At 36.7% G+C, this 27,970-nt stretch overlaps 1 protein-coding gene across 5 annotated transcripts; it reads right to left on the bottom strand.

Annotated features, from left to right (window-relative positions):
* Positions 1-597: 597 nt before the first annotated feature.
* LOC137734842 (glycine--tRNA ligase, chloroplastic/mitochondrial 2) lies at positions 598-26,668 on the bottom strand. 5 transcript variants are annotated; one of them, XM_068474141.1, is made up of 36 exons: positions 26,301-26,478; positions 26,128-26,178; positions 25,611-25,688; positions 24,845-24,926; positions 24,599-24,662; positions 23,831-23,886; positions 23,598-23,675; positions 23,443-23,517; positions 23,296-23,366; positions 22,937-23,053; positions 22,741-22,842; positions 21,763-21,889; positions 21,424-21,507; positions 21,204-21,290; positions 20,392-20,493; positions 20,116-20,179; positions 19,938-19,993; positions 19,063-19,134; positions 18,521-18,603; positions 6,691-6,739; positions 6,489-6,551; positions 6,284-6,373; positions 6,120-6,206; positions 5,697-5,768; positions 5,530-5,588; positions 4,410-4,503; positions 4,006-4,224; positions 3,773-3,867; positions 3,278-3,368; positions 3,097-3,201; positions 2,790-2,828; positions 2,352-2,441; positions 1,910-2,011; positions 1,688-1,769; positions 1,506-1,591; positions 598-1,179 (listed from the first exon to the last, which is right to left on the bottom strand). In XM_068474141.1, exons 3-36 carry the CDS (start codon positions 25,625-25,627, stop codon positions 1,081-1,083), a joined length of 2,859 nt encoding a protein of 952 aa, XP_068330242.1. In that variant the 5' UTR covers positions 25,628-25,688; positions 26,128-26,178; positions 26,301-26,478; the 3' UTR covers positions 598-1,080. The 5 variants fall into 5 exon arrangements, with proteins under 5 accessions (XP_068330242.1, XP_068330243.1, XP_068330240.1 ...); XM_068474142.1 differs by having other exon boundaries at positions 26,321-26,350; XM_068474139.1 differs by having other exon boundaries at positions 599-1,179; positions 25,621-25,688; positions 26,321-26,668.
* Positions 26,669-27,970: the final 1,302 nt, after the last annotated feature.

Here is a 27,970-nt window from a genome sequence, read left to right as displayed (position 1 = left end):
AGAGTCGATTGTATAGTAGCGACTAAGAATCGTCATCTAATAAAGAAGGTAAAAATAGCATGGACAAATTGGAATGAAATCATTCATTGTCAATTAATTTATCTAACTCTTTTTTTGTCGAACAATTAATTTGTCTAATTTTTTATTTTCTCTTTTCTCTAAGAATTACAAATGTAAGGTGAAATAAATAATAGAATAGAAACTTAATCTTTCGTCCCTCACAAAAAACAGTAAAAGAAACTAACTGAATTATAAATAATTTGCAACATCGAAACTCTTTAATATGACTTGGAAGCATGTAGGAAGCATGTATATCCACAATGCTCGGTGGCAACAACGTGGCATCATTAATCAGGGCCGTTGATGTCGTTGGGATTAGGCATTCGGTGGGCTCCACTCAATCAACAAGTGAATGGTGTCATTGTCTCTCTGTATTTTTAGCAAAAATGGATAGGACTGAGATATGTCGTTTTCTTGCCTGCCTCTTTCAATTAATAATTTGCATATTGTTCATATTAATCGTTTGATAATTATTTTATTTTAATTATTATTTTCAAAATTAAAAACTCGTTAAGTAAAAAACTTTTCAATTTTTGAAAATTGATGACTGAACTCAAGACAGTGGTAATATATATCATATTAGTGATCTTTGTCTCTCCTTTTTATTTTCCCTACATCTCTAAGAAAAAATATATAATTATAAAAAATAAAAAAACGGTTATCAAACATCATCGAAAGAAAAACCAAACATAAAGCGCGGATCAAATTAAACCCGTTCATAATGTCCAGAACGATGACAATGGCTCAAAACATTGAATTATATTTTTATGGTTTTGAATTCTAAAACTATTTTCTCTTCTTTACAATGAATTTCCTACTCATCCAATTTACACAAAAAAAAAAAAAAAAAAAGTATTTAACATGCCTTGATATCTGATAACTATAACATTATATGCAAATCAACATACAAATTGGAAGACAAATACAACCTTGAGACTCTTCTCTTTCCCTCGTATTTTTCACTTCAGCGAAAAAATGATGTCCCTTCGCTATTAAATGACAAGAAGAAAGACAGACAACTCAAAATCCAGGCAAAATTGACAGGTCGGCTACTCCTCTTGGAAGGTCGGAAACTTTCTTCAGCAAAGCAAGCCTGTTCTTCCGAATTCTTTCTTCTTCCTGTGTACAAGTAATGTCAAAAAGACAAATTGAGTTTTGTTTTCTTGTCTCAACTCGATTGACGATAAAAATGAACTAGGACTTGAGAATTATCAAAATGCAGTTTCAAATGACGTACCTGCCTCAAGGAGTCTAATATTCAGTTCCCTGATCTAACGACTCTTAGAGTTCTAAGGTTTTTGTTAGAATGTATTAAACCTCAAGGGGGATACTTGCCTAATTAATCCTAATTTACACACACATACAAGTAAACACACGTTCAAGGTACAAGGTACGAGCTGTGAAGATGCAAGTGGTACAAGCAAATGGTAAAGGAGGATTCATACCACCATTACAAACACATGATTAAAGAAATCCTCGAGGGGTTGTAGTAGCTGCGACGATACTGCAACAAACTCATCAACCTCAATACCTAGGAGCCACCAGGAAGGAGTTCAAGGTTACTTAATATGCTAACAAAGTTATTCAACTCTAAAACAGATTGGAAATCTTTTGGAGAAAGAAATACCATGACATATTTTGTTTTGAACGGACAAGAAAGAATTCCATAATGCTTTCTCTTCGTCTGTCTCAAAGGCTGCCTCGTCCACCTAAGAAGTTTATTACATGCGTTGTGAGGATATAAGAGTAAGATAGGCAATAATAGTGTACGGAAATCATAATAGCCATTCAACCAGACAATTTCAGGTCCTAAAGACAGAAATTAATCTTCACAACAGAGAAAAAGTACCTCAATATGAGGATCCACATCCTTCCCTCGAACTATTCTTGTAGGACGAGAATATGCTTCAACAACCTTTTGGAAAAGCTCGCCTTTTGACAAGGCTTCCATCTACAATTAATCATATACACCATAAAGAATTGACATGATTCGAGACGTAAAAGAAGTGAGGAAAAAAAAAAATACTAGAAAACATGAAAAGGAATAAAAATATATCCTTTTTTATAGAACCAGAAAATAATTCATCTTTTTTGGTCAAAATGTTCTGCCCAAAGAAAACACGAGTAATATGGGTTTACGATTTAGGCATCTAGATGTCATGATATTACAAGCATCATCAAATTCAAGGTAGTACAACTAGTAATTATTTCTCAGAGAAATCTAACGGCCTTGTCAACATATTCACAGAACACTTTGCAGCAGGATCAGCAGTAACAATCAAGCAACTTACTTTACAGGCAGATCTTGCTGCGAGGCAAGGTGAATTTGCACGCTCTGCAAGTACAGAACGAACCACTTCTGAACTTATTCCCTTATCAACCTGTAAACATAATGTAACCAAAGTGTATAAAATCAAGAATAAGACAAGTAACACAACAAAAAGATACCATGAGAAGAAAAGATAATAAGGTTAAACTATAATACATGAATTATACAAAATCTAATATTGGAACATAAATGAAGAAAATAAAGAACTAATATACTGACAGAGTAGCATATGAACATGCAAACTTGGAGAGTCTAGCATATGAACATGCAAACTCAGAGAGTCTAGCATATGAACGTGAGAAAACCAAAATACAAGACTTGTTTAGGGGTTGTTTCCATATTTTATACTCTACAATATTACAGAACAGGATTCAGATGGATGCAGGAGATGTATACGTACCAGATATTGTTCTAATCTCCGTGTAACAAATTGATGTGCCTGAGTGAAGGGGCAAAGAAAAAAGATGCAATCAACATCACTTGATGTCCATACTGACTTAAACAAGATAACAAGAGCATTAATATAATTAAATATTCCCAAAGGAACCTTTAGATGGTAGGTTACATCATGACTCATGATAACCCTCTCTGCATCATTACCCTTCCTTTTCAGAACTTCATGTCGACATTATATTTTAATTTGAAATGCTAAAGTGGCCAAAAAGAAAATCTAGTTTCCAACCATAACTAAGAAGTTTAGTTCATACATCATTTATAGTACTTGCATCTACTTCAATGGGTTGGACATCTGCAGCAAGTTCCAATGCTTGTTGTAAGTCCAGATGCTTATCTTTTTCCACCAACACCTGGACCTAGAGGAAGCAAATTTTAACTTGTTTAATCTTAGTTAGCTGAGCCTCAAAACATCAGAATGACCATGGAACTTACAAGACCATAAGAGATTCGTCGCAGGCCAAACGCATCATTAGCAGAACTGGGCTGACAACCAGCAGCAAATAAGCCGACAAGACTATCTAATCTGCAAAAGACATATCAAGTCAAGAGATTTGCAACTAGAGTTCCACTATGAAAGATAGACATGCAATCAGCAACTTAGCCTGAAAGGATATGGTAGGGCATACCCATAACATTTGCAAAAATGATTATTCTATGCATATATGAGAGAGGTCAAACCAAAACAACCCGAACTTCTTTGGGGTTTTTCATTTTGATAATTTTCTTCTGGAAGCAGCATGATGGAAAATGACATTGCATATTAAAAACGTGAACTGTCTTCACATAGAATTATCCCCAATAAAAGCAAATAAACATGCATTATACACCCCCTTCGTACTATATATTCGTGTGTGTACTGTTGACTATTTGACAAACTGCGATGCTTCAACGCAAACTAAAATGGACCTATTCAGTTCTCAGCATTACCTGTCAGCGACAGACAGAACTATGCCTGCATCAGTTTTAGGAAGCGTATCTCCAGAAAACCTCGGAAGTGTGATCTCAAACAAAGCTTCTGCAACCTGAAACATATCAACAGAAAGGTGGGGTAAGGAGCAGTTACTTCTGAGCAAGAAGTGAGAGTACTATTATTGTCAATTCCCACAAGAAGCTCGAGTGCACAAATACACAGGAAAAATATAACCAACACCAAGACAAACCTGCTCTGAATAGCCATCTCTAAGAGCGTAATGACGAGCCATTACTCCTGAAAGGGAAGTAAACTCTGTGACAACCGCTGTAGCCAGATCTGCCATAGCGAGTGATGCAGCATCCTGGACAACTTTGTTCGTATTTTCATCCATTCCAAGGGCCAAGCTTAGCTTGTTAACCGTATTCTGTATGCGCAGCACCTTGTCCAGCATTGTTCCTAACTTCTCCTATTAATATGGTCAAAATAAAGGAGCTATTATCAGGAATCCTTTATAAAATAAAATATTGAAACTGTCTAATTGTTCTTTATTGCGCTAACATTAAGTTTTGATAACCATCTCATTCTTTTTTTCTTATCAATATGAAAAGGTAAGATAATCTCTTCTTAAATAAGACAAAATAAAAGGCTTACATGGAAAAGAATCCCTTTCAGTTGAATTCTAAATTCTGAAAACCTTTTCCGTGTATCCATTTCATAGAAGAACTTAGCATCTTCATAGCGAGCTCTGCATAGACAGTGAAATGCTCAGACACTTTTCAAGATTAATAAAAGCCAGAGAACTTGAATTGAAGAAGAGAATCTGCCAGCATGTAATCCAGAGAGCAGAGAGCAGCCCCATCAGAAAAAAGTGTTCGAGAACAAGATTTTATGCAAATCTACCCTCCTGCACTATTTAATATTTGGTAACAGTGGCCACTGAATATCAGAAATGAGAAAAAGAAAAGAGTACATAACTGGAAACAAACATATATAGACACAGGTTCAGTGTCATGTTACGCCAATTAGCTCATGAACTTTTCTCCTAAGCTTAAAATTCCATATCACCCATTATATGAAAATTAATCTTGGGAGCATAATGGCTTTACAACAACAGGCTATCTATCCTATGATATTTTTCTTTGGCTTAAAACTTATTATTTTCTTTTCAACAACAATGAAGACTTTTCCCACTAAGTGGGGTCGGCTATATGAATCCTAGAACGCTATTGCACTCGGTTCTGTGTCATGTCTTCCGTTAGATCCAAGTACTCTAAGTCTTTTCTTAGAGTCTCCTCCAAAGTGTTCCTAGGTCTTCCTCTACCCCTTCGGCCCTGAACCTCTGTCCCGTAATCGCATCTTCTAACCGGAGCGTTAGTAGGCCTTCGTTTCACATGTCCAAACCACCGTAACCGATTTTCTCTCATCTTTCCTTCAATTTCAGCTACTCCTACTTTACCTCAGATATCCTCATTCCTAATCTTATCCTTTCTTGTGTGCCCACACATCCAACGAAGCATTCTCATCTCCACTACACCCATTATTTGTTTTTCAAAGGAGAAAAATGTGACAAATGTGCAAAACCATGTATGAGAGCACTAGCATATGTACAACAAAACACACTAGAGAGATTTTTAAAACCATTTCACTGAACAAATATCTCATGGTTTCTTTACTTGTCCGCCAAAATAGCAATTAGAAAATGCAAATCCAGCAGATCATGAACTTTCCAGTGCACAAGGAATACAAAAGAATTAGCAAGATGCATGCTTACCTCAGTACAGCCTCATTTCCTTTTTTGACCACAATCTCATCAATTGCTCCATTTGCCACCTATAAAAAGGGTCTCACGTCAACAAAACAAAATATGAATATATTAACTGCCACCATAAAGCAAAATATTAGGTCAAGAGTCATATATGACTGGAAAGCATGTCTCACAGCAATGAAATATGGCATCAGCCTTCCATTTTCATCTTTCACGGCAAAATACTTCTGATGCTTCTGCATAACCTGCAGGGATCCCTCATAATATAGTAAATAAAAACAAACAATTCTAAAAAAAATGACAGAAAAATCTTACATCATCCCTGCCATTTAGATATTGGAAAACTAACCATTAGAAAGAACAAAACAACAATAGATTCTATCCAATTCTGAAAGAATCGCATCAGAACTGGGACAAATTTTCACAACCAAGTATCTAATTGACCCAGATGCCATTGCTATTTTCTAGGCAATTCCACCTTACTTGGAATAGCCTTCCCAATGGGAAGCATCCCAACCATACCTAGTTTACCTTTTCAAAATATAGTTAAGCTTCACAAGGACTTCATGATAGTCTACAAAGATTAAACAGCTTACCATAGTCAGAAGATCACTAGGAAGCTCTAAGAAGGACCTTTTAAACTCCCCAAGGACCGGAACAGGTGCCTCAACAAGATTTACAACCTATCATAATTTGTTGGAAAATGGTTAAAAACATGTTTATCGTTGGCACTGCCAACCACAGACAACAATTTACCAACCTCATTAAGTAAGCCCTCCTGAATAAACACACGTCCGTTTACACTTCTGGCTAATGCATTAGACCCCTCCAATACTGTTTTCTTACGTTCCTGCGAGTAGAGTACTTGTTTAAGTAAGCAGTCACTATTAATAAGGTCTAATCATTCCATGTGAAAGAGCTATTCCTAAGAAGAAAGTTATCAGATTGCAATATGATATTGATACCTCAATTTCAATATTGATCCCAGCCTTCCTCATTACACCAGCATAAGATTCAGCACTATCAACCTGTGACAATACTTGTGCAGCTTAGCATCGTCAGAAGATCACTAGCAAGCTCTAAGGACCTTTGTGCTCTCTCATTTTATATTTATATTTACATATAGAGAGAGCGCATGAGAGAGAGAGAGAGAGAGACAACACATACCATGACAGTAGATGCAGGCGTGTTACGGAGACCATGTGACAGGTTTCCACTGCACAAAAAAAATTAAAAGAGTAAAACAACCAAATAATTAAGTTCACGGTTATATCAACAACAAATAACAATGGTACGACAATGCACAATGTAAATTTGGGATTATTAATTATTTTTTCAGTAAGATGCACAAATTCAAAGGAAAAGAAAATGAGCACTGGCTGATATCAAACAGGACTTATCAAAATAGCATATATGAGAGACAATGACAAAACTTGGTAGATATGCATATGCCAACATAAAGTATAATTTTCAACATAAAGTATAATTTTCAACACTACCACACGAATCTTCCAAAACAACCTTATCAAGACCACATCTTGACACCTGTAAATATACACATCTGGCGAACATATTATTAGCTAGAAACTGGATAGAAAATCAATTAAAAACATAACTGGTGGTAAAAAACAAAACCTTCGGTGACTGGATCAATGTCATCGTGAATTGCTATAGCACATAATAAATAATTGTTTCATCATTGTGAGCATTGACATGCAGTACTATTTAACTCCCAAATTCCCAATTGAGACCTAAGTTGTACAACCAAATTAAAGCTTGAGGCGGGTATAATATGCCACCAAGTGCATTGTATTAATCCGAGAACTGAAACACATTTAGTGAATTATTCTTTAAACAATAAAAAGGAGAATGGTCATGCATTTTGGGTTAGAAAGAGGAGTTGTTGATAGGAGCATATTCATGCGACTTAAATGGCTTGTTCTCGTGCATTTACGTTATGTTTCTTTAGTTATTTTAGTACTTTAAGCTATTTTCGTGTGTTTGTAGGCCAAAAGGGCTAAAGGAGCAAAAAGATGCATTTTGGAGACGTTTGGAGCACTTTTGGGCTAAGGATGGATAGCTTATGCTTGGAGCCAAAGTGTTGGACGAAATTGAAAACCTAATTGAAGACCAAAGTGTTGGAACCTTGTTCCTTTTAGTTTTAGGATATTTAAACCTTTCCTATATCCTTAGTCGTGCATAACATTCCAACATTCCACTCCTTCATTCACCACTTATCATATCATACACTTATCTTATCATCACCACATATCATTCATTTATTACTTATCATATCATTCATTCATCTACATATCAATAACCACTTATCATTCATTCATCTACATATCAATAACCACTTATCTTATCACTCAACATATCATTCACTTATCACTTATCTTATCATTCACTTACCACTCAATATATCACTCAACATATCATACACTTATCATTTATCATACTCATAATTATCTACACATTACAACCTAAAACACATGCACATTCACCCACATGCACAAACACACATTCTTTGCCGTGCCTTTCCCTTCCACTTTCCAAACCTTCCAAATGTAACTTCATTACACATGCATTTCAAACCTTTCAACACCCTTTAATCATCCCCCTTTAAGTTATGATTTTATTTCCTAACCCTACATGCATTATTTATTGCATCTTCACATGCATTCACACACACTTTACACATTCAAACACTAGCCAAACCGTGAGCTCCCATTCCTTTATGCCATTTTCAGATTTCCACCCACTAACCTAGTCATCAACACATGCACTTCCACCTTTCATCCACAATGATTCATGATTCATTCACTTTGCATTCCCTTTGCAATTACACCCCACATGTCCATTTAATCATTCAACCACATTCCCATTAACCACAAAACAAATCACACAACACACCAACACACATGCATCCTGAAATTCTTTGCCTTGCAATCACATGCATTTCCCTTGACATTTTCAGCCATCACACTTCATCATTACACCACCATTCACTCTTTAACCCACACACACTTCACACAAACAACATTCACATGCATTCACATGCATTTCCAACACAAAACACACTCAAAACCGTGGCCACCTTTGCATTTCAGGATTCCCATTTGCATTTTCAGATTTCCAGCTTTCCCTTTTATTTTCCAGCTTTCATTCTTCATCATTGCAGCCATTCCACATGCAATTCTCCATCATTCCTCCACACAAACACCTTAAACAAATAGCCATATACATCTCCACTCCTCCTATAAATACCCTTGCATTCCCATCATTAAAAACATCTCATTTCATACACAACACACCACAAACACTTCCATTCCTTCTCTTTGCCGTGAGTCCCCTTAGAATCCAAAACCATCTTTCCATTTCCACCACTTCCCAACCCTCCAAACCACTCCTCTACCATTTCCATAATCCCCCAAACCTCACCTTAGACCTTGTGCCATAATAAAGAGGAAGAGAAGAGGACCTAAACGTTCATACAATTCAAGTTTGAGTTGTTGGAATGTTTAGGTGATTCTTTGATTTCAATGTTTCATTTTAATTCTCTTTGTTTTGTACGTATAAGGAATGAAAGAGAAGAGTGCCTAAACGTTCATACAATTCAAGTTTGAGTTGTTGGAATGTTTAGGTGTTTCTTTGATTTCAACGTAATGAGGAACTAAAACCCCCTTTAGCTAGGGGGTGATTCGAAATAAATGTTTATGCTTGCATATGAATTGATTAAACTTTCGTTGGAATTTCATAAGTTGTGGATTCAATTCGTTTAATTGTTTGATTGATAACTTATTTATGTATGTTCATTGAGATTGCAAGCTTAATTTTCATGCATGAATATGACGCTAGAATATAAGTGAGTTTCACCTAAACGTTACGAACTTATATTCACAAGTAGTGGAGGTTGCTCATAAACAATCGCGTTAAACGAATTCTTGGCATAAGTTTCATGCGTATTCCATAGGAACGAATGCCTCGTCAACACTTATAGTTTTCATAATGCTTAATGATCTTTGATTGTATCTTTATTGTGCTTTTCACGTAAAGGACTTTTGGAGAATGTGGTGAATTGCGTTGCGCTAACCCATCCAATTCATTAACTTAAGGAGAACTTGACGGTTAATTTAAGCGGACCTAATTAACCCGGGGCGTTGAGTTTCATAATTTATCGAAAGACCAACTGAGAATCAATCTTGTATGCAAGTGTAACATGTATGGAGATGAACCCCTTAGCTATTCTATCATCCATTCATTCCATTTCATCAATTCCATATTTACATTCTGTCTAGTTTATTAACTTGTTTCGTTATTTCAATTTTCGTAAAAACCTCAATCCCCCTTTTGCTTTAATGTTCATTTTAGTTAGAATTCAATTTAGTTTGTGTTTTTAAAGCATTTTGAGTCTTTTGATTTGTTTTAGTGTTTTAAAGTTTAGTTTTACATTCTTTGAGTCTAGTTTAGTGTTTTATATTATGTTTTTACGTTTTTAAGTCAAATCCAAGTGATTAATAATCCCTCCTAATCCCCGGTCCAGAACGATCCCTACTTATACTTATACTACAATTTGACAAAAAGAGGGTTTAATTTGAGTGTCAAGTAATTCTCACATCAAATTTTGGCGCCGTTGCCGGGGATTAGCAACTTTGCTAATCCCTTGGTTCTTTTCTTTTTTTTTTGTTTAGTTGTTTTCGTTTTAGTTTCTAAACTTAGTGTTGTTTTCTTTGTTTGTTGTTACTTTTGATATTTGATTTAGTTCTCTTTCTTTGATTTTAGGTACTAGAGAAGTAAGATATGGATTTTGCTAGCATTCAAGCTCAATTGGCAAATCTTACTTCTAAATTGTCGCCGTATGCCGAAAGGACCACAATGCAGAGTGTCCCTACATTTGGTGCTTCATATAGGCAAGGATTTCAAGCCAATCAATGTCCACAAAGAGATTGGAGGGATCATTCAAACTCTATATGGTGGGAAGATCAACAAGTTCAACGTGAAGCATATTGGCAACCATATGAGGAGTTTTGTTCAAGACCTATGCAGCCACCACAACTTCATATGCAATATGCTCAATTAAATTCAAGTTCGCCAATAGATTATATTCAAATTCTTAATGAAATAAATTCTTTGGCGCAGGGGTCACAAAATCAAGCCAAGGAGGCTCAACAAGAAGCATATTGGCAACCATATGAGGAGTTCAATACAACACCTATGCAGCCACCACAACCTCCCCCACAACAATTCCAATCAAGTTCAAGTATGTCCATGGATAATGATAAAAATTTTCAATTACTAACCTCTTTGACGCAGGACGAACAAAATCAAGACAAGAAGTTGGGTAAATTGGACGAGCAATTTGGGCAGATTATGGAGTTCATGAAACAAATTCAAGAGCAAAGTGAACTTTCCAACTCAACTATTGAAAACTCGAAGGAAGATTTTGAAATCCATAATGCTATCACTTTGGGAAGTGCTTTGGAGGTTGGAGCTGACCTAAAAATGTCCAAACATAGCCTAGAAGTGGATGAAGAGCTGCTAATTGAGGAGGAGGAAGAAAACATGCACACGGCAAGGGTAGAACAACCCTTGCCGCAGCCCCCTAAGCCCTCTAAACCACCCACCACCAGTAAGGACGTCCCAATTTCATGTTATTCTGATGTTATTCCACCCAATGTCCCTTTTCCTAGCAGGTTTTTGATTCCCAACCAAGAAGAGAGTAAAAAGGACATCGTGGAAGCCTTCCCAAAGGAGCAAAATGCTATTCAAATTCTTGGTGCAACACAGCAAGTTTTAGATGGTGTTGAATTCTTCAAAGGACTTTGTACACCAAGAAGAATGATTCAAGAGAAGGTAGTGGCTGGAGAAGATGTAGAAGGCATCAAAGAGGACATATTTGAAACCACAATTCCCAAGGAAGTTGGATTTTATGACACGGGACAAGTCATAACTTTCGAATGGGTGTTTATTCTGGAGTTCATTTTGGAGCACACAGGTAAGCCGCCTCCCCGAATTTCAATTTTCTTTTATACTAACATGTGGTTAATGATTCAGGCACCCAATCTGGAATTTAAACTATTACCGGATCATTTCAAGTATCACCGCCCATTCAAAGATAAATTCCATGCCGTTTGATTTTATTTATGTAAAAAAAAAAAAAAAAAAAAAAAAAAAAAAAAAAAAAAAAAAAAAAAAAAGATACTAAACATGGAGAAAGGTGGAGCTTCACAAAGGTTGTTTACGTGAAGCCCCACTACGAGGCGCAGAAGAGGAAGGCGCAGAAGCGGGAGGCATCGGAGCGGAAGCCATCGGAGCGAGAGGCATCGGAGCTAGAGCATTCCAGGCCTCAATACTTGGCCAAGCGCTGGATGACCCAGGAAAAAGGTGCCTCTGGAGATAAGACGCAAGCCTTTGACGGTCACTGTGAATTCGACCCTCAGATTCTTGCAGCTCATCAAGCTTCCTTTTCATCCCCGACGAATAGTTATTTGCAAGCACATGCAAACTTCTATTCTCGTACTTAAGCTGCTGGATCTCTTGCTTAAGTCTTTCCACCTCTGCCATCAACGATTCCACCTGACGAGAGCGGGCAAGCAGGCGTAGGCCCATGTTGGACACAGAGCTCGCACACTGAACACTAAGTGCGAGGGACTCTTGAACGGCCAACTCATCAGACCGTCCTGACAGCAGCCTACTATCTTTTGGAGTGAGGAGGTTCCTAGCTACTATTGTAGCTGTTGTGGCGTCCTGCATCACAGAGTCTTCACCTGAAAGAGGACCGTTAGAAGATAAAAAAGAAGGGCGCCATACGTTACCTTGACGCGGCGCGCCCGTATCACTGCTAAGGCTCAATTCCAAGCTAAGGTTCGATGAGTTTGCCATTTTTTCAAAGGTGTTCAAAGACAGGGGTTGATGGAGTAAATTTTCAAAGGGTCGGAGTCGATTTTCAAGAATGGGAGTTCTTCAGAGTGTGTTTGTTGTGGTGATCGATAGCTCTATAAGAAGCCAAGGCGACGCGTCCACCAATTCAAAAAGCCGGAATTTCCGGCGTAATTTAGGCGACGCGTTCTCGGCTTTCAGAAGACGCGTTCAACTTTGTCAAAAGATTTCTGACAAAGCTGAAAACACGTGGAGGCCATCATCGCAACTACACATCTTTAGCCGACAAGCGCAAAGTTCGGCGACGCTTTCTCTGCTTTTCAGAAAACGCGTGCAGCTTTGTAAAAAGGAGCCGCATCTGCACTACCACGTGTCGTTCAGAAAGCGAAGGGGCGTCGTTCAGAAATCGAAGGGGCGCCTGCTCAGAAATCGAAGAGGCGAATTCAAAGATCGAAGAGGCGCCACTATTTCAAAAAGCCGGAATTGCGGGATCAAAACGTTTGTCGACAAGGGTAAAAAGTACCACCACTTGATATTATCTCTATATATGTCGACCTTCGTCTTTTATGGCAGGGCAAACCTGAAGAACATGCCCAACTCTCCCTCACCTCTGAGGGCGCACTCCCAGCAAGGCCTTTCAAAATACTCAATTCTTTCTTCTTCCCCAAAGATGATACCAGATGCCTGGAGTACATATGACCCAGGAGGAAACGGTGGTTTGAAGCATGTGCTGATTCATCCACCGCTTCTTCAAAGCAAAGGTATCTCATATCATCAAGGTCAAAAGCAAAAGTATCTCATATCATGCTCTTTCCCTGTCTTTTTCTTTGTCCTTGTTCTTACTCGCATGGCAAAGTAAAAGAAGCAATCAGCCGGCACTTGGAGTCAATCTTCCGATCTGGAGCCAACTGCCTGGAATCTATTCCTGATTGCTTACCTAGCGTTGCTCTCGAGTAGTCATCTTCAACGGTTGATACACTTCCGGAGAAGGGACCACTTCTGCAAAGGGGAGCGAGTAAGGCAAGTGAAAATGATACATTGAAGCATGTGGAGACAAACATAGGCTGAGTTATCCTCCAACCCTTTTCAATACGAATTGGAAAGATTGAACAAAGAAACAGACCAAAAGGGTATGCTCAGACCTTCGGGGGAGACCAAAAGAACCATCCTGCTGCCCAGTTCAAAAAGTAGCACAAAGGAAAATCAACGATGGGCAGAAACCAGTTCAAGAGTAAGCCTGTGGAATTACAAAGATCAAAAGCCTCAATGCAATTACCAAGGAGAAGATGGAATTTACACTCCATAACCAGATTTGCGTCCCTAAACTCTTCTCTTTGTTAATTACATTTTGCCATGTTTAGTATGTTTAAGTGCTTTTTGTGTATTTACTTATGCTTTGTGTGAATCTATGCTTAAAACATTGAGGACAATGTTTGATTTAAGTGTGGGGGGGGGTAACTAAGTATGTTGATGCAAATTCGTTGAATTTTATCACCCATAACTTCAAGTGTTGTTCCTTGCTGTTTTAAAAATGTTTTTAAACTGTTTTAGTGTGTTTTGACTAAAAAATTCGAAAATCCCATAAAAATTTGAAAAATTGTCTTGAAAAACTCAAAAAGAGTTGTTTTAAAGTTGTTTTTGTGTGTTTGTGTCGTAGGTCACCTTCCAACACAATGATAAGGATTTGGTTTGTAATTGCATGACTGTTAAAAAGAGTTATAAACATGGAGAAAAGTTTGATTTACTCTTGGTATATGCTTAGTTATGGTTATAATGTATGACTTCACATGCAATCATAAAAGAAAAATTGGTTTTTGTAACATGCTTGAAGGAAGGAACTCGTACAAACGCTACAACCTTGTGAGACTCGAGCTATTACCTTCTTTGGAGAGTTATAATCTTGATTCTGTGTTTTCTAAAGTTGTTGCATGATCTCATTATTCCTTGCTTGGCTGCTACTTAGAATGCAATTGTATCATGATAGAACTAAATGCTAGAACTTATATCCGTTTCATTCAAAGCATGACATTGAATTGCATAACATATATCAAGATGAAGTTGTGTAGTTGCCACCATAGCCAAATAGCCTTACTTCCCATATTTCGTATATGTTGTAAGTTTTACCCCCGTTGAGCCTTGTTTAGCCTTTATTCTTTGTTTACCCACATTATCCTCACCTAGCCTAGTGTAGGACAGTCCACACCCTTGTTCTTAATTGATAGTGAGCATGACTAAAATGAATTCCTTTTGAGTACATTATGCAAGAAAATGAGTGTGGGGGAGTAAAAGTTTGTTCTTACGTTTATATGTATGTTTTGAGATTCAAAAGAAAAAGAAGAAAAAAAAAAAAAGAAAAAAAAAAAAAAAAAAAAAAAAAAAAAAAAAGAGTGAAAATAAGTAAGAATGAACTCACGAGTGTTGATGGTTGAAGAAAGGGTCCAAAAAAGTTGAATTTGGCCCTAAGTTTTGTGTGACTTTCCCTTGGGTGTTCAAAGTTGACTTCTGCGTTCTTAAGGGAATTCTAAGTGCCTAAATCAATACTTTGCTCACTATTGCTTTAAGAATGTTTGTTTATCCTTCACCTTTCATTGTTAGCCAACACCTTTAGCCCCGTTACACCCCTTTGACTTCTATCTTGATCGTTATGTGTTCAATAATGTGGAGTTTGAAATTGATATGAGCTTATGGAATCACTGGTTCTCATTCTAAGTAGTAGCATTCCATTCATGAGATCATATTCATGTCATTATCGTAAATCCAGAAAATGCTTTCCTTGTTATAACATATGTGAGTGTTCGTCTACATGTTTACATCAATCTTCTCACATATAACTAGTGTAGGGTGTGTAGTCAGAAAATCTGTGTGAAAAACGAGTGCATATCTTGTAAGGATTTGAGCAATTTCTCTAAAGGCATGTTACTGCATTCGAAATGTGTTTTAAATGTTTAATTGTGAACTAGTATGTGGTGACTATGATTAAGAATGTACTTAAGTGTAATGATGGCTAAAATCTGTGTGAATAATGATTTTTAACTTGTCATGTGTTTTGGAAATCCCTGAGACGTTTGTTGGAAGGTTTAGGTTGTGTTTTACTTGTTCGTTTTGTTTTGTTTCTGGTTTCTTTTGTTTTGTTTTGCTCGAGGACTAGCAAAAGATAAGTGTGGGGGTATTTGATAGGAGCATATTCATGCGACTTAAATGGCTTGTTCTCGTGCATTTACGTTATGTTTCTTTAGTTATTTTAGTACTTTAAGCTATTTTCGTGTGTTTGTAGGCCAAAAGGGCTAAAGGAGCAAAAAGATGCATTTTGGAGACGTTTGGAGCACTTTTGGGCTAAGGATGGATAGCTTATGCTTGGAGCCAAAGTGTTGGACGAAATTGAAAACCTAATTGAAGACCAAAGTGTTGGAACCTTGTTCCTTTTAGTTTTAGGATATTTAAACCTTTCCTATATCCTTAGTCGTGCATAACATTCCAACATTCCACTCCTTCATTCACCACTTATCATATCATACACTTATCTTATCATCACCACATATCATTCATTTATTACTTATCATATCATTCATTCATCTACATATCAATAACCACTTATCATTCATTCATCTACATATCAATAACCACTTATCTTATCACTCAACATATCATTCACTTATCACTTATCTTATCATTCACTTACCACTCAATATATCACTCAACATATCATACACTTATCATTTATCATACTCATAATTATCTACACATTACAACCTAAAACACATGCACATTCACCCACATGCACAAACACACATTCTTTGCCGTGCCTTTCCCTTCCACTTTCCAAACCTTCCAAATGTAACTTCATTACACATGCATTTCAAACCTTTCAACACCCTTTAATCATCCCCCTTTAAGTTATGATTTTATTTCCTAACCCTACATGCATTATTTATTGCATCTTCACATGCATTCACACACACTTTACACATTCAAACACTAGCCAAACCGTGAGCTCCCATTCCTTTATGCCATTTTCAGATTTCCACCCACTAACCTAGTCATCAACACATGCACTTCCACCTTTCATCCACAATGATTCATGATTCATTCACTTTGCATTCCCTTTGCAATTACACCCCACATGTCCATTTAATCATTCAACCACATTCCCATTAACCACAAAACAAATCACACAACACACCAACACACATGCATCCTGAAATTCTTTGCCTTGCAATCACATGCATTTCCCTTGACATTTTCAGCCATCACACTTCATCATTACACCACCATTCACTCTTTAACCCACACACACTTCACACAAACAACATTCACATGCATTCACATGCATTTCCAACACAAAACACACTCAAAACCGTGGCCACCTTTGCATTTCAGGATTCCCATTTGCATTTTCAGATTTCCAGCTTTCCCTTTTATTTTCCAGCTTTCATTCTTCATCATTGCAGCCATTCCACATGCAATTCTCCATCATTCCTCCACACAAACACCTTAAACAAATAGCCATATACATCTCCACTCCTCCTATAAATACCCTTGCATTCCCATCATTAAAAACATCTCATTTCATACACAACACACCACAAACACTTCCATTCCTTCTCTTTGCCGTGAGTCCCCTTAGAATCCAAAACCATCTTTCCATTTCCACCACTTCCCAACCCTCCAAACCACTCCTCTACCATTTCCATAATCCCCCAAACCTCACCTTAGACCTTGTGCCATAATAAAGAGGAAGAGAAGAGGACCTAAACGTTCATACAATTCAAGTTTGAGTTGTTGGAATGTTTAGGTGATTCTTTGATTTCAATGTTTCATTTTAATTCTCTTTGTTTTGTACGTATAAGGAATGAAAGAGAAGAGTGCCTAAACGTTCATACAATTCAAGTTTGAGTTGTTGGAATGTTTAGGTGTTTCTTTGATTTCAACGTAATGAGGAACTAAAACCCCCTTTAGCTAGGGGGTGATTCGAAATAAATGTTTATGCTTGCATATGAATTGATTAAACTTTCGTTGGAATTTCATAAGTTGTGGATTCAATTCGTTTAATTGTTTGATTGATAACTTATTTATGTATGTTCATTGAGATTGCAAGCTTAATTTTCATGCATGAATATGACGCTAGAATATAAGTGAGTTTCACCTAAACGTTACGAACTTATATTCACAAGTAGTGGAGGTTGCTCATAAACAATCGCGTTAAACGAATTCTTGGCATAAGTTTCATGCGTATTCCATAGGAACGAATGCCTCGTCAACACTTATAGTTTTCATAATGCTTAATGATCTTTGATTGTATCTTTATTGTGCTTTTCACGTAAAGGACTTTTGGAGAATGTGGTGAATTGCGTTGCGCTAACCCATCCAATTCATTAACTTAAGGAGAACTTGACGGTTAATTTAAGCGGACCTAATTAACCCGGGGCGTTGAGTTTCATAATTTATCGAAAGACCAACTGAGAATCAATCTTGTATGCAAGTGTAACATGTATGGAGATGAACCCCTTAGCTATTCTATCATCCATTCATTCCATTTCATCAATTCCATATTTACATTCTGTCTAGTTTATTAACTTGTTTCGTTATTTCAATTTTCGTAAAAACCTCAATCCCCCTTTTGCTTTAATGTTCATTTTAGTTAGAATTCAATTTAGTTTGTGTTTTTAAAGCATTTTGAGTCTTTTGATTTGTTTTAGTGTTTTAAAGTTTAGTTTTACATTCTTTGAGTCTAGTTTAGTGTTTTATATTATGTTTTTACGTTTTTAAGTCAAATCCAAGTGATTAATAATCCCTCCTAATCCCCGGTCCAGAACGATCCCTACTTATACTTATACTACAATTTGACAAAAAGAGGGTTTAATTTGAGTGTCAAGTAATTCTCACATCAGTTGTTGATCACGCCATTGATGTGGCCACTAACATGGGTTAGTGAGTAGCAAGTTAGCAACAGAGATAATTTATGGGATAAATGAACTCAAATGAGTTAAGGACTTCCACTCAAGAGCTAAGGGATCATTCTCCCTCAAGTAACCCAAAACAAGTCCAGCTCAGCAAGCCATGTAAATTACAACTCAACTACACAATCAGATTTCAGAGATATGCACGTAACCCTTATTACCTCAAAACTTCAGCAAAAGTAAAGGGCACTACTACATCTCCATGGAGTGCCAAAATCCAACGAATAGGTCTGCTAAACATAACCTAGATACAATGCAAGAAACACAAAAATAACACATTAGCTAAACGATACTCTTGCAAGTGCTCTGAGGATATTAGCTTGCTCCTCTTCGTGGCAATAATAAAAAGAAACAAGGTAAGCAAAGTCAGGAGTTTTAGGCTAGTGTGTTCAGGTGGGACAATGGAGCACAGTACAATTTCTGAAATTATATCAAAAGACATAATGTCCTGATATAATAATGTTTCTTTAGTGTTGAGATGGGGTCTTTTAATATAGGAGAATGTGCAGGCACAGAAGGGGCTTTCTATAATAGTATAGATGAATAAATGAAAACACAAGTACAGGTATGTTCACACACTACAACATGAAAGTACACTTATACTGATGGCAACGAGGCAGGGTGGGTAGGGCTAGTTCTCCATCTCAGCCACAGCCCAGTATGTGTCCACATAGATATAACATAAAATTAAAATACAATATACCTGAGAGTTCCAGCGCATTGACTTTGGAAATGAAAGTCTAGCAATCACATTGGGAAAATCCTCAGACAAAACCTAATCAAGAGAGAATTAAAAAAACACTTTTATTGCAATGAAACTGTATAGACAACTTTTTTCATTAGGAAACAGAGTGAACCAGAGGTCCACCCACAGTGCAATTAAACCAGCAGCCAAAGTAACCAGCCATCAAGTCCATAGAAGGGGAAACCACGGAACAAGTTTTCAGTTCATATTAACTTTCTCCAACAATTGGGTTCATATGTACTTACAGAGGCATTTGCAATCATATTCATTCACGGACAACAGTTCAATTCATAAGAATAACAATCATAAATAGCATTCAACTAGTTGGGCTCACAAATTTTTTGCTCATATTAACTTGCATACCAACATACAGGATGACATACAAGACAAAGATATCCAAACATCCTTTAGAGTTATTTATGTGATCTGTCTAAATGAAAATATATTAACAATAACAACAATAGTAATAATAAGATGAAGAATGATGATACTAACAAAACAACAATAATAATATTGCAACGATCCCATCCAATTCAAATAAAAAACCAAAGATGTTCTCCTACCCTTGAGTTTTTTCTTATTCCTTTTGTCATCATATGCAAATAGTTGACTGAACAAACTTACCAATGATATACTAGCTAATAAATTTGAAAAGGTCAACACTTTCAGTTTTATGACTTCAATAAGCACACAGAACAGCAACATAAGCATTTTAAAAGGGCATCAGCTTCTACTGAAGTACAGATGAAATTTCCACAGGAAATAAATAAATAAAGATGAGAAATCTGAAAATTCAATTCTTCTAGCAAACAGGAAAAGATGAGAATTTGAACCTCGACAGCAAGTCGGGCAGACTCTGTTACTCGAGCATAGACATACTCTGTTTTCTCTGAAAAGTGAGAAACAAGCTCCTAATGAGTGTTTGCAACTAGAACAAAGCAGCAACAAAATCTAAATCATGAAATACGAGGTTCAAAACACATATAAAGTGTGAATCAGCCCAGGTCTCACCATCAGACTTTCTATATAACGAGTTCAATGGTGCAGAGTATCTCCGGCAGAAACCCTCAGCAGCCTGACATGAAATAGCAGGTTCAACACTAAATACCTTTGTATATCCATTATAATATAACAATTAATGACATGGGCAATCCTTATACTACGTTAATATGAAAAAGTAATGACATCAATAAGCATGATAAACCAAATAGGTATAATGGAGAAGGCCCACAAGCCTTCAAGGAGAGGCCATACAGGAAAGAAAGGAAATGGAAATTCAGGTATCACCTTTGTAGGATTTCCCTGATCATCATAAGCTTTTGAAACAGGAGGTCCTCGAACCTCAACCTCATTCTCAATTTGTTTAGTGCAGAGATTCTCGACAGAAACCTAGAATGCAAAAGTAAATATTCAAAGCAAGATCATAAGACTACGTCCACAAATTCTCTAATCCCAACGTACTTCATTTAAGTTCCAAGTCGTGCATAAATATGTCGTAATTATATAAAACAGTGCATCTAAGGTGTGTAACATGACAAGTCAAAACATTTGCAATCTCAATGAAATAAAATAAAGGCTTGAATTGGAAATTTCATAAAGGAAAAGGAAGAAAGAGAACCATCATAACTGATATCGAAGAAAGGAGAAACTTAAATTATGTAACGGAAGTTCAACACATACAAAATGATAAAACAAAAATAGCCACTAAAACTATCTAAAACTCAAAAAGAAAATGAGATATAATAGAAGAAATGGACATCCTGAGAACTAGAAATTTCAACCCAGCAAAAAGGAAGAAAGGGGCCCAGACATATCCAACCATAAAACTGTGTAAGTATATCAAAGAAAGATAAGCCTGAATTATGCAATGGAAGTTCAACACAACAAAAGGGTGAACTGAATATGGCTACTAAAAATATCTAAACACTTTAAAATGAAAAAGGAAGAAACAGAATAGAAGAAATGGATATCTTGATCAGCCAATTATAGTGATAAACCTAATGGAATAAGAAAAAGTCATCTTCGAAATTAAAATGTTTGAGTAGAGGAATAAATCTATAAATTGCCAATGCATACACAGACAAAATTTCTAATCTTACCACCAGTCTGCGAGGTGTGCCGAAAGCTTGTATCTCACCATGGCTCAGTCTTTGCTTTGCTAGTAACTGAGCAGTTAAATCTTTCAGCTGCAATGATCAGCTGAACACAATCAGAGAAAGAACACAAATGGAAAAGGCACATAACTTTCAAAATGCTCATGGAATTTCAAAAAGGACAAAATGCATGTAAAAAAAAATGATCATATGAAATTAATTGTACTTGCTGGCTGGCATTGACAACATCTTGTGGTGGCATCTCTTCAGTTCCAATTTCAAGAACAAATAACCTTGAATCATCATGCACCTGAGACATAAGTCAACAAACAAAAAAGCACACTAAATAATAAGAAATAATCATATGTATAACAAATTGACATAAACCTAAACATCTGAAATGGTGAACACGTAGCAATTCTGAAAACCTCAATTCAACCAAATTTTTGTATTTCTTTATTGGTCAAAACCAATTTTATTCTTAAAGAAACAGAATTGAATTGAAAACAAAATAAAGTAAAACCATTCCGGATAAGCTTGCAAATTCCAATATACAAAAGCTGACCTTTTTAACCGCTGCCTCCACAAGCTCTTGAGGACATACAAGACTAACAGTTTCAGAAATTGCGCCTAACGGATATCCAAGGGACTCCCTGGTCTTTAACCAAAGTTGTGCACACTGACGAGCTAAACTGATAAAAGTATTTTTAAGAAACAAAGAGAAGTAATAAGTATAGGCACAAAATTGGGGAATAGAGTCACAAAATTAGGTATTTTATAACTAATTTTTTCAACATTTGTAAACATTAGCTCCATTTCTCAATAAAAAAAACTCAACATTTTTAAGGTGCCCCCTCTTAGTTAATTTCTGGCTTCGCCCCTGCTCATATGGAGCCTTTATCTTGGCCGTTCAAATAGATCAAATTGTAATGAATGGTGCCAATTCATTTAATGAGGATGATTATGATTTTATTGTAGGTTTATCCCTTCATCTTTCACCGTCCAAGAGCCCAGCAAAAAAAAAAAAAAAAATTGCCCAGCAGACCTTTCATGGTTGCCAAGTCCCAAGGGCCCTCCTTCTTCACCTACACCCATATGACAAAGCCCCCAATATATTCTCCTAATTGATGTTGGCATAATACTCAATTTTTTGTCAAACCAGGTCATTTTTATTAGAATTTCTTGATATTCATTGACTGATTGTGTTTACAATATATAGCAGCCAATAGGTAATTAAAATAACAATGCTTTGTACTCTACCGAATTTCACCAGTGACCCATAATATTTTCTACAACTTTTCTACATTAATCCAAAAAACAATTTAGGTTCAACAAAACTGGGTGTGTACTCACTACTCTCACATAAATATACCGAGATGTATATTATTGAACAAAGAAAAAATGGCTTGGCTTTGTTCTTTTCTAACTATACTCCCCAAGACTATTCCACAGCAGAGAAAAGTTTCCAGCGTTGATTTTGACTACACAAACTGTTCTACAAGTTTTCAAGCAAATTTCTTTGCTATCAGGAAAGAAATCTTACCTACGCATACGACCAAAGTAACGAGCACGCTCTGTTACCCCAACAAAGCCTCTAGAGTCTAAGATATTGAAGGAATGTGATGTTTTCAGAAGCTGATCATACCTAGAAAGTAATAGGGGAAATGTAAAGAAATGTGAACCAAAAACTCATTAGTTACAATTCCAAAAATAAGACAAAGTAACAAAGCATGTCATACGCAGGAATTGCGAGGCCTGAAGCAAGCAATGAACGAGCTTCCTCCTCGAAAAGATCAAAGTGTTTCTGAAGATGATGCACCTCAGCATTCTCTAGATAATATGCACTCATTTCCTTCCTGAAGAGAAATACAACATATATTATTTTACATTCTTACTAGAAAATGAGAAATAAGATGAACAAAGAAGAAGAATAGTATCGTATTCATAACATTACTGAATCTCCAACTCAAAATACTGTGCGGTACAAATATAAATTCTTGGGATCCTTATCAATCTAACACACTCTTCCACAGGGAAAAAGATTATATGTATATGTCAACAGAAGAGATCGTAATCAGTAGTTCAAGTAGTTCATTACTCATTCTCCAAGAATAGCTCTCCGTATGTAATTCCATCAGCATACTGAATTTTCTTAAAATGATCAACTCCCTGCAAATTAGTCAAGGAAAACTTAAGTGGACAGAAGAACAAAGAAAGAAGCAGAATATCAGACATATAAATTGACCTGAAGCAGCATGAGGATACGCTCTAGACCATAAGTGATTTCCACCGATACTGGTGATACGGGAAGACTTCCAGCCTGTAGGGAGAGAGAGAGAGTAAAAAAAACTGAATCTACATTCTGTGTATGATATTTCAATTTGACGTAAAATAAGAAACCTGCTGAAAGTAGGTGAACTGTGTAATCTCCATTCCATCCATCCAGATTTCCCAACCCAAACCCCAAGCTCCTAGCACCTAAAAGCATTAATGATCAGTAAGTATATAGCATATCAGCCAATTGAAAGGAAATCTAACCAACGTATTACATTGCATCTCACCCAGAGGCTCAAAGAAAAACTGCATAAAATTAACAGGAAAAACTCATTGAGCACCAATTAACAGAATACTACCGGACTCTCCCAGTTGTCCTCCACAAATCGTATATCATGTGCACGGACATCAATCCCTACAAAGCATACAAAAATAAAATGATAATGGCAAAGTTAAATGGCTGAAGTTACAGGAACAAGTGCTATAAATTTTGTTATATGGATGAAATCTTTATATTCTTTGCTTTTTTCTGTAAGTAAGATCTGCATATCTTAACAATGAATTACACACCGCCCAATAATTCTTTTTCTTCCAGTTTCCCTTGGAAATGGAAAATTTACTTAAACCCCATGACCTGATGAGTAGCATACCAAACAACATAAGAGTCCTCTTTCTTATTTTGATCCATGATAAAGATCAGTTCCAATTCTTTATCGGATCCAAGACTAGTATTTTCTCTTTTTGTTTACCTTTTCTTTGAAAGTAAAAACATTAATAAAAGGTTCTAGGGTGCACAAGCCAAGTTAAAGGCGTGTATGCAATGGCCAACCTAAAATAATATATATGAACTATGTGTATAAGCATGGATTCCTATGGTGCTTATTTATTTTCTGAGCATTAAGCATATTAAATAATTTGTTGACTATCCACCCGGAATTGAAGCTTGAATTGTACGGTAAGAGATATGAACACGCATACAATGTATTCAGGTAGATATGTGTGAAAACACTTAAGTGATGCACACACAATTTGCAAGGCCACTTTCCGTTACTTGAACAGAGTCACAATACACATACGCATTTATGGTTTGTTTGAATGGTTCAAAGAAAAAGATTTTTATTGACTACCTAAAGCTGATAAGCTGCGGATGAAAAGGTCTTGTGAGTTTCCAGGATCAGGCTTCAATATAACCTGAGATAGATAAATGAAAAGGAACTGTCCATGACAACAGGTAATATGAAAGAATTGTACCAAAAAAGAGTAGAACCAAGTGTCATCCAAAATTGCATTAACTTGCTTGGGGGAAAAAAATAAATAAATAAATAAAAATAAATAAAAATAAAAAGGAAAAGAAAAGAAAGAGCAAACTTAACCTGAAATTGAGTGTGTCTCTGGAGCCTGTTTGGATTTTCCCCATAACGACTATCATCTGGTCGGATGCTAGGCTCCACATACCTATTATCAAGAAGTCCACATTGGCAGTTAAACGAAAAACTTGAAGGACCAGCTGCTCTATGTGGTAATAATTACAAAAATAAAAAAAGAAGAAGAATAAATGTCATAAAGAAGAATTCCACATCAGATAGGAAGTGGATTTCGTTGGTGTAAAAGGTTGGCTCAATATAAGCCAAGATGGATGTGAAGAGAATCCCACATCGGAGAAGGGGACGCCTATCACTCATGGAGTCTAGCCATTGACACAACAGATTCGATATAGGATTCATAAGGGTGGGTAGACACCTATCACTTTGGTTCGTACTTTAGGTAGTACAGTAAGCTCACAACCGGTGATATTAAGATCACGACAGGACTAGTTCCTTATCCAATATCGCACGAATCGTCTATACAGAGGGTCCACATAGATAACTGATCCCCTGCTGATGGGGTGGGTAGACAGAGGCTCCAACCACAATGAGGGCATAAAGTGTTTGAGTTGGGGAGAAGGTTAAGAACAAGAATCCCACATAAGAACTGATAGGGTTTATATGGGTGGGTAGGTAACACTCTATAAGGCCAAGTTGGTAAAGGAAACTTACGGCAATGTAATAAATATGACTATGACCAAATAACCCCACACATCAGGGAAATCAATACCGTAGTCCTCCGAATATATGTTACTGTAGTAATTTACAAACTTACGCATACTTACGCAACATTCCATGGTTCTGGACCAAGAACCCTTAAGAATGTCAAGGGATTCATAGTCCCAGCTCCAACCTGATCAATAACCAAAGCCACAGTAAGAAAAATATGTAACCTGGCATAAATTTGGGATAGCCAGACAAAAACTAAGATGCTTAGTGCCTCAAACCACCTAAACAACTATAAGAGAAATATGTGCTTATTTTGCCCATTAAGTTTTGCAGCATTCCCCGTCCACCTGGCGAACCTTTCTTCTTCTTAATCACGAGTTTTTTACTTATTAAAACAAAAAAAGGGAAAAATGACTTTTCAGTCCAATTTGATAAAGAACAACACGCAAAACACAATTTTGAACATACAGTAGGGCGAAAGGTGCACTTTGCGGATCAGAGGTTATAATTCAGCACAGAAAAACACATTTCTCCAAATAAAGCAACAACTAAAAGGGAAAGAATTAAACAAAGCATAACCTTATAAGTAAACCCAAGTGAAAAAGTTAAGCACTAATCATTACCTCTGTGTTGCTGCATTGCATTATGGCACATCCAACTGAAGCCCAATATTCCTACAAAGTAGAAAACGACAATGCAATCAATGGAATATCAAAGCATGAAAACTGAGATTACCCAACAAAATTAATCAAGCAAATAACAAGCAATTGGCAACACAGAGTGAAAAGGAAACGACTTTGGACTGAAGAGTGAGACCTGGAGCCGCTGAATGGCTTGCTGGAAAGTAAGGACGGAGGCTTTCCGGGGCTCATCATTGGGGTTTGTGGACGAGTCGTGCTGTGGAACCGCGGAGGTACTAACTGCGGAGACGGTGGTTTTCGTGAAGCGGCGGCAGTGGCGGTGGCAGAGTGGGTTGTAGAGACAGGTAGGATTATTGGGGTTGCCGGGGCGTAGGAGGCGGAGGCGGGAAGCGTGGGGCTTGAGAAAGGAGATGACTAGTGGGAGAGCGAGGATAGCCATGGCCGGCTCCGCTCTCTGAGTTTGAGGCTTGTATCACACAACCTTACCCACTTGGGTTTATCAGCAACTGAATCCGAACAAGGGTTTTACTTTTCCAGAATTTATCAAATATAGCTAAAAATTAACTTTTAATTTTAAAAACATCATTTTTTATAAAAAAAAAATTAAATAACAATCAAATAAAATATTTTTAGCCAAAATGATTCGTGATATTGACATAACTCCTTTATCTGGTCTTTAACAATTAATGATAATCAGTAGTAGTGTTCTTGAATTTGTTTATCGTTAATCATTTTAGTCTTTCTTTGAATTTGTCCATCATGATCATTTTAGTTTTTTCGTGAAAAATCTATCAATTGCTCTATTAGTGTTATAATGTGGTGCCACGTGAGTCTCACAAATACAATCATATAACGACATGTGGATTAAATTTAAAAACTATTTTTATATTTAAAACTAAAAATGATATTAGTAAGAAAAAAGGCTTTGAAGACATGATTGAAATTATGCTGCTGCTCCCACTTGTGGTATCCGTGGCGACGCTCAATGTCGGTGATGAGGGGGTCGAAGGGGATAGGGTTGTGGTGGTGGAGTGTAGAAGTAAAGGTGAAGTTGGACCGGAGCTTGAGGTGACAAAAGCTAAAAAGCCCTTAATTTATGTAATTGTTAAATTTGAGGGTATTTGTGTCTATTTAAGTGAAATTTTGGATATATTTGAAAGTTTTTATAAAAAGTAATATTTTTGAAATTAAGAGTTAATTTTTTGCTATATTTGATAAATAGTGTTATTTTCCTTCCCTTTCCTTTGAAAATGCCTTCTTTACCCCTTAATAAACTGGGAATGGGCCCACCAACCACAAAGGAAGAAACCACAAAACAAAGAGGATCTAAATGCAGTGAGGACGTTACACGCGCAATTGTTTGGCCTTGTTAAGTTTTACTGGACTAAATTGAGTTAGATATTAGTGTAAGCATGTGTTTGTTATAAGCAGAACTAAGTTTAATAATAGGATAAATGAGGACTCCTCGACTAAGTCCCTCAATAGGAGATATTAGCGAGATCCTCCAATAACAACGGGATTGTTAGTCACATCTCCCTCGTCTGCAAGCAATGGCCCAGTCTACATGATTAGAAAATGCGGTCACCTTCTTCAGTGACCAAATCAGAGACAACTCTCGCCGATCTCCACTGTCCCTCAAACCCAGCCCCAATTTGGGGTTTTTCGCCATCTGTGTTGACCCAAACATGCCAAAGATGGCTCATTGGCTATCCCAGATCACACGCACATCGCTTTCTCAACCTCACAAACGTCCTAAATTTTCTCCCTTGCCAAACACCCGCTTCCGCTGATTCTCCCACAAGTTGTGTTCCGTCGCGAAAATTTA

Source organism: Pyrus communis, chromosome 5 (genome assembly GCF_963583255.1).
Source record: "Pyrus communis chromosome 5, drPyrComm1.1, whole genome shotgun sequence".
In the NCBI taxonomy this organism is placed as follows: Eukaryota; Viridiplantae; Streptophyta; class Magnoliopsida; order Rosales; family Rosaceae; genus Pyrus; species Pyrus communis.
This window is presented reverse-complemented; position numbering and strand designations above follow the sequence as displayed.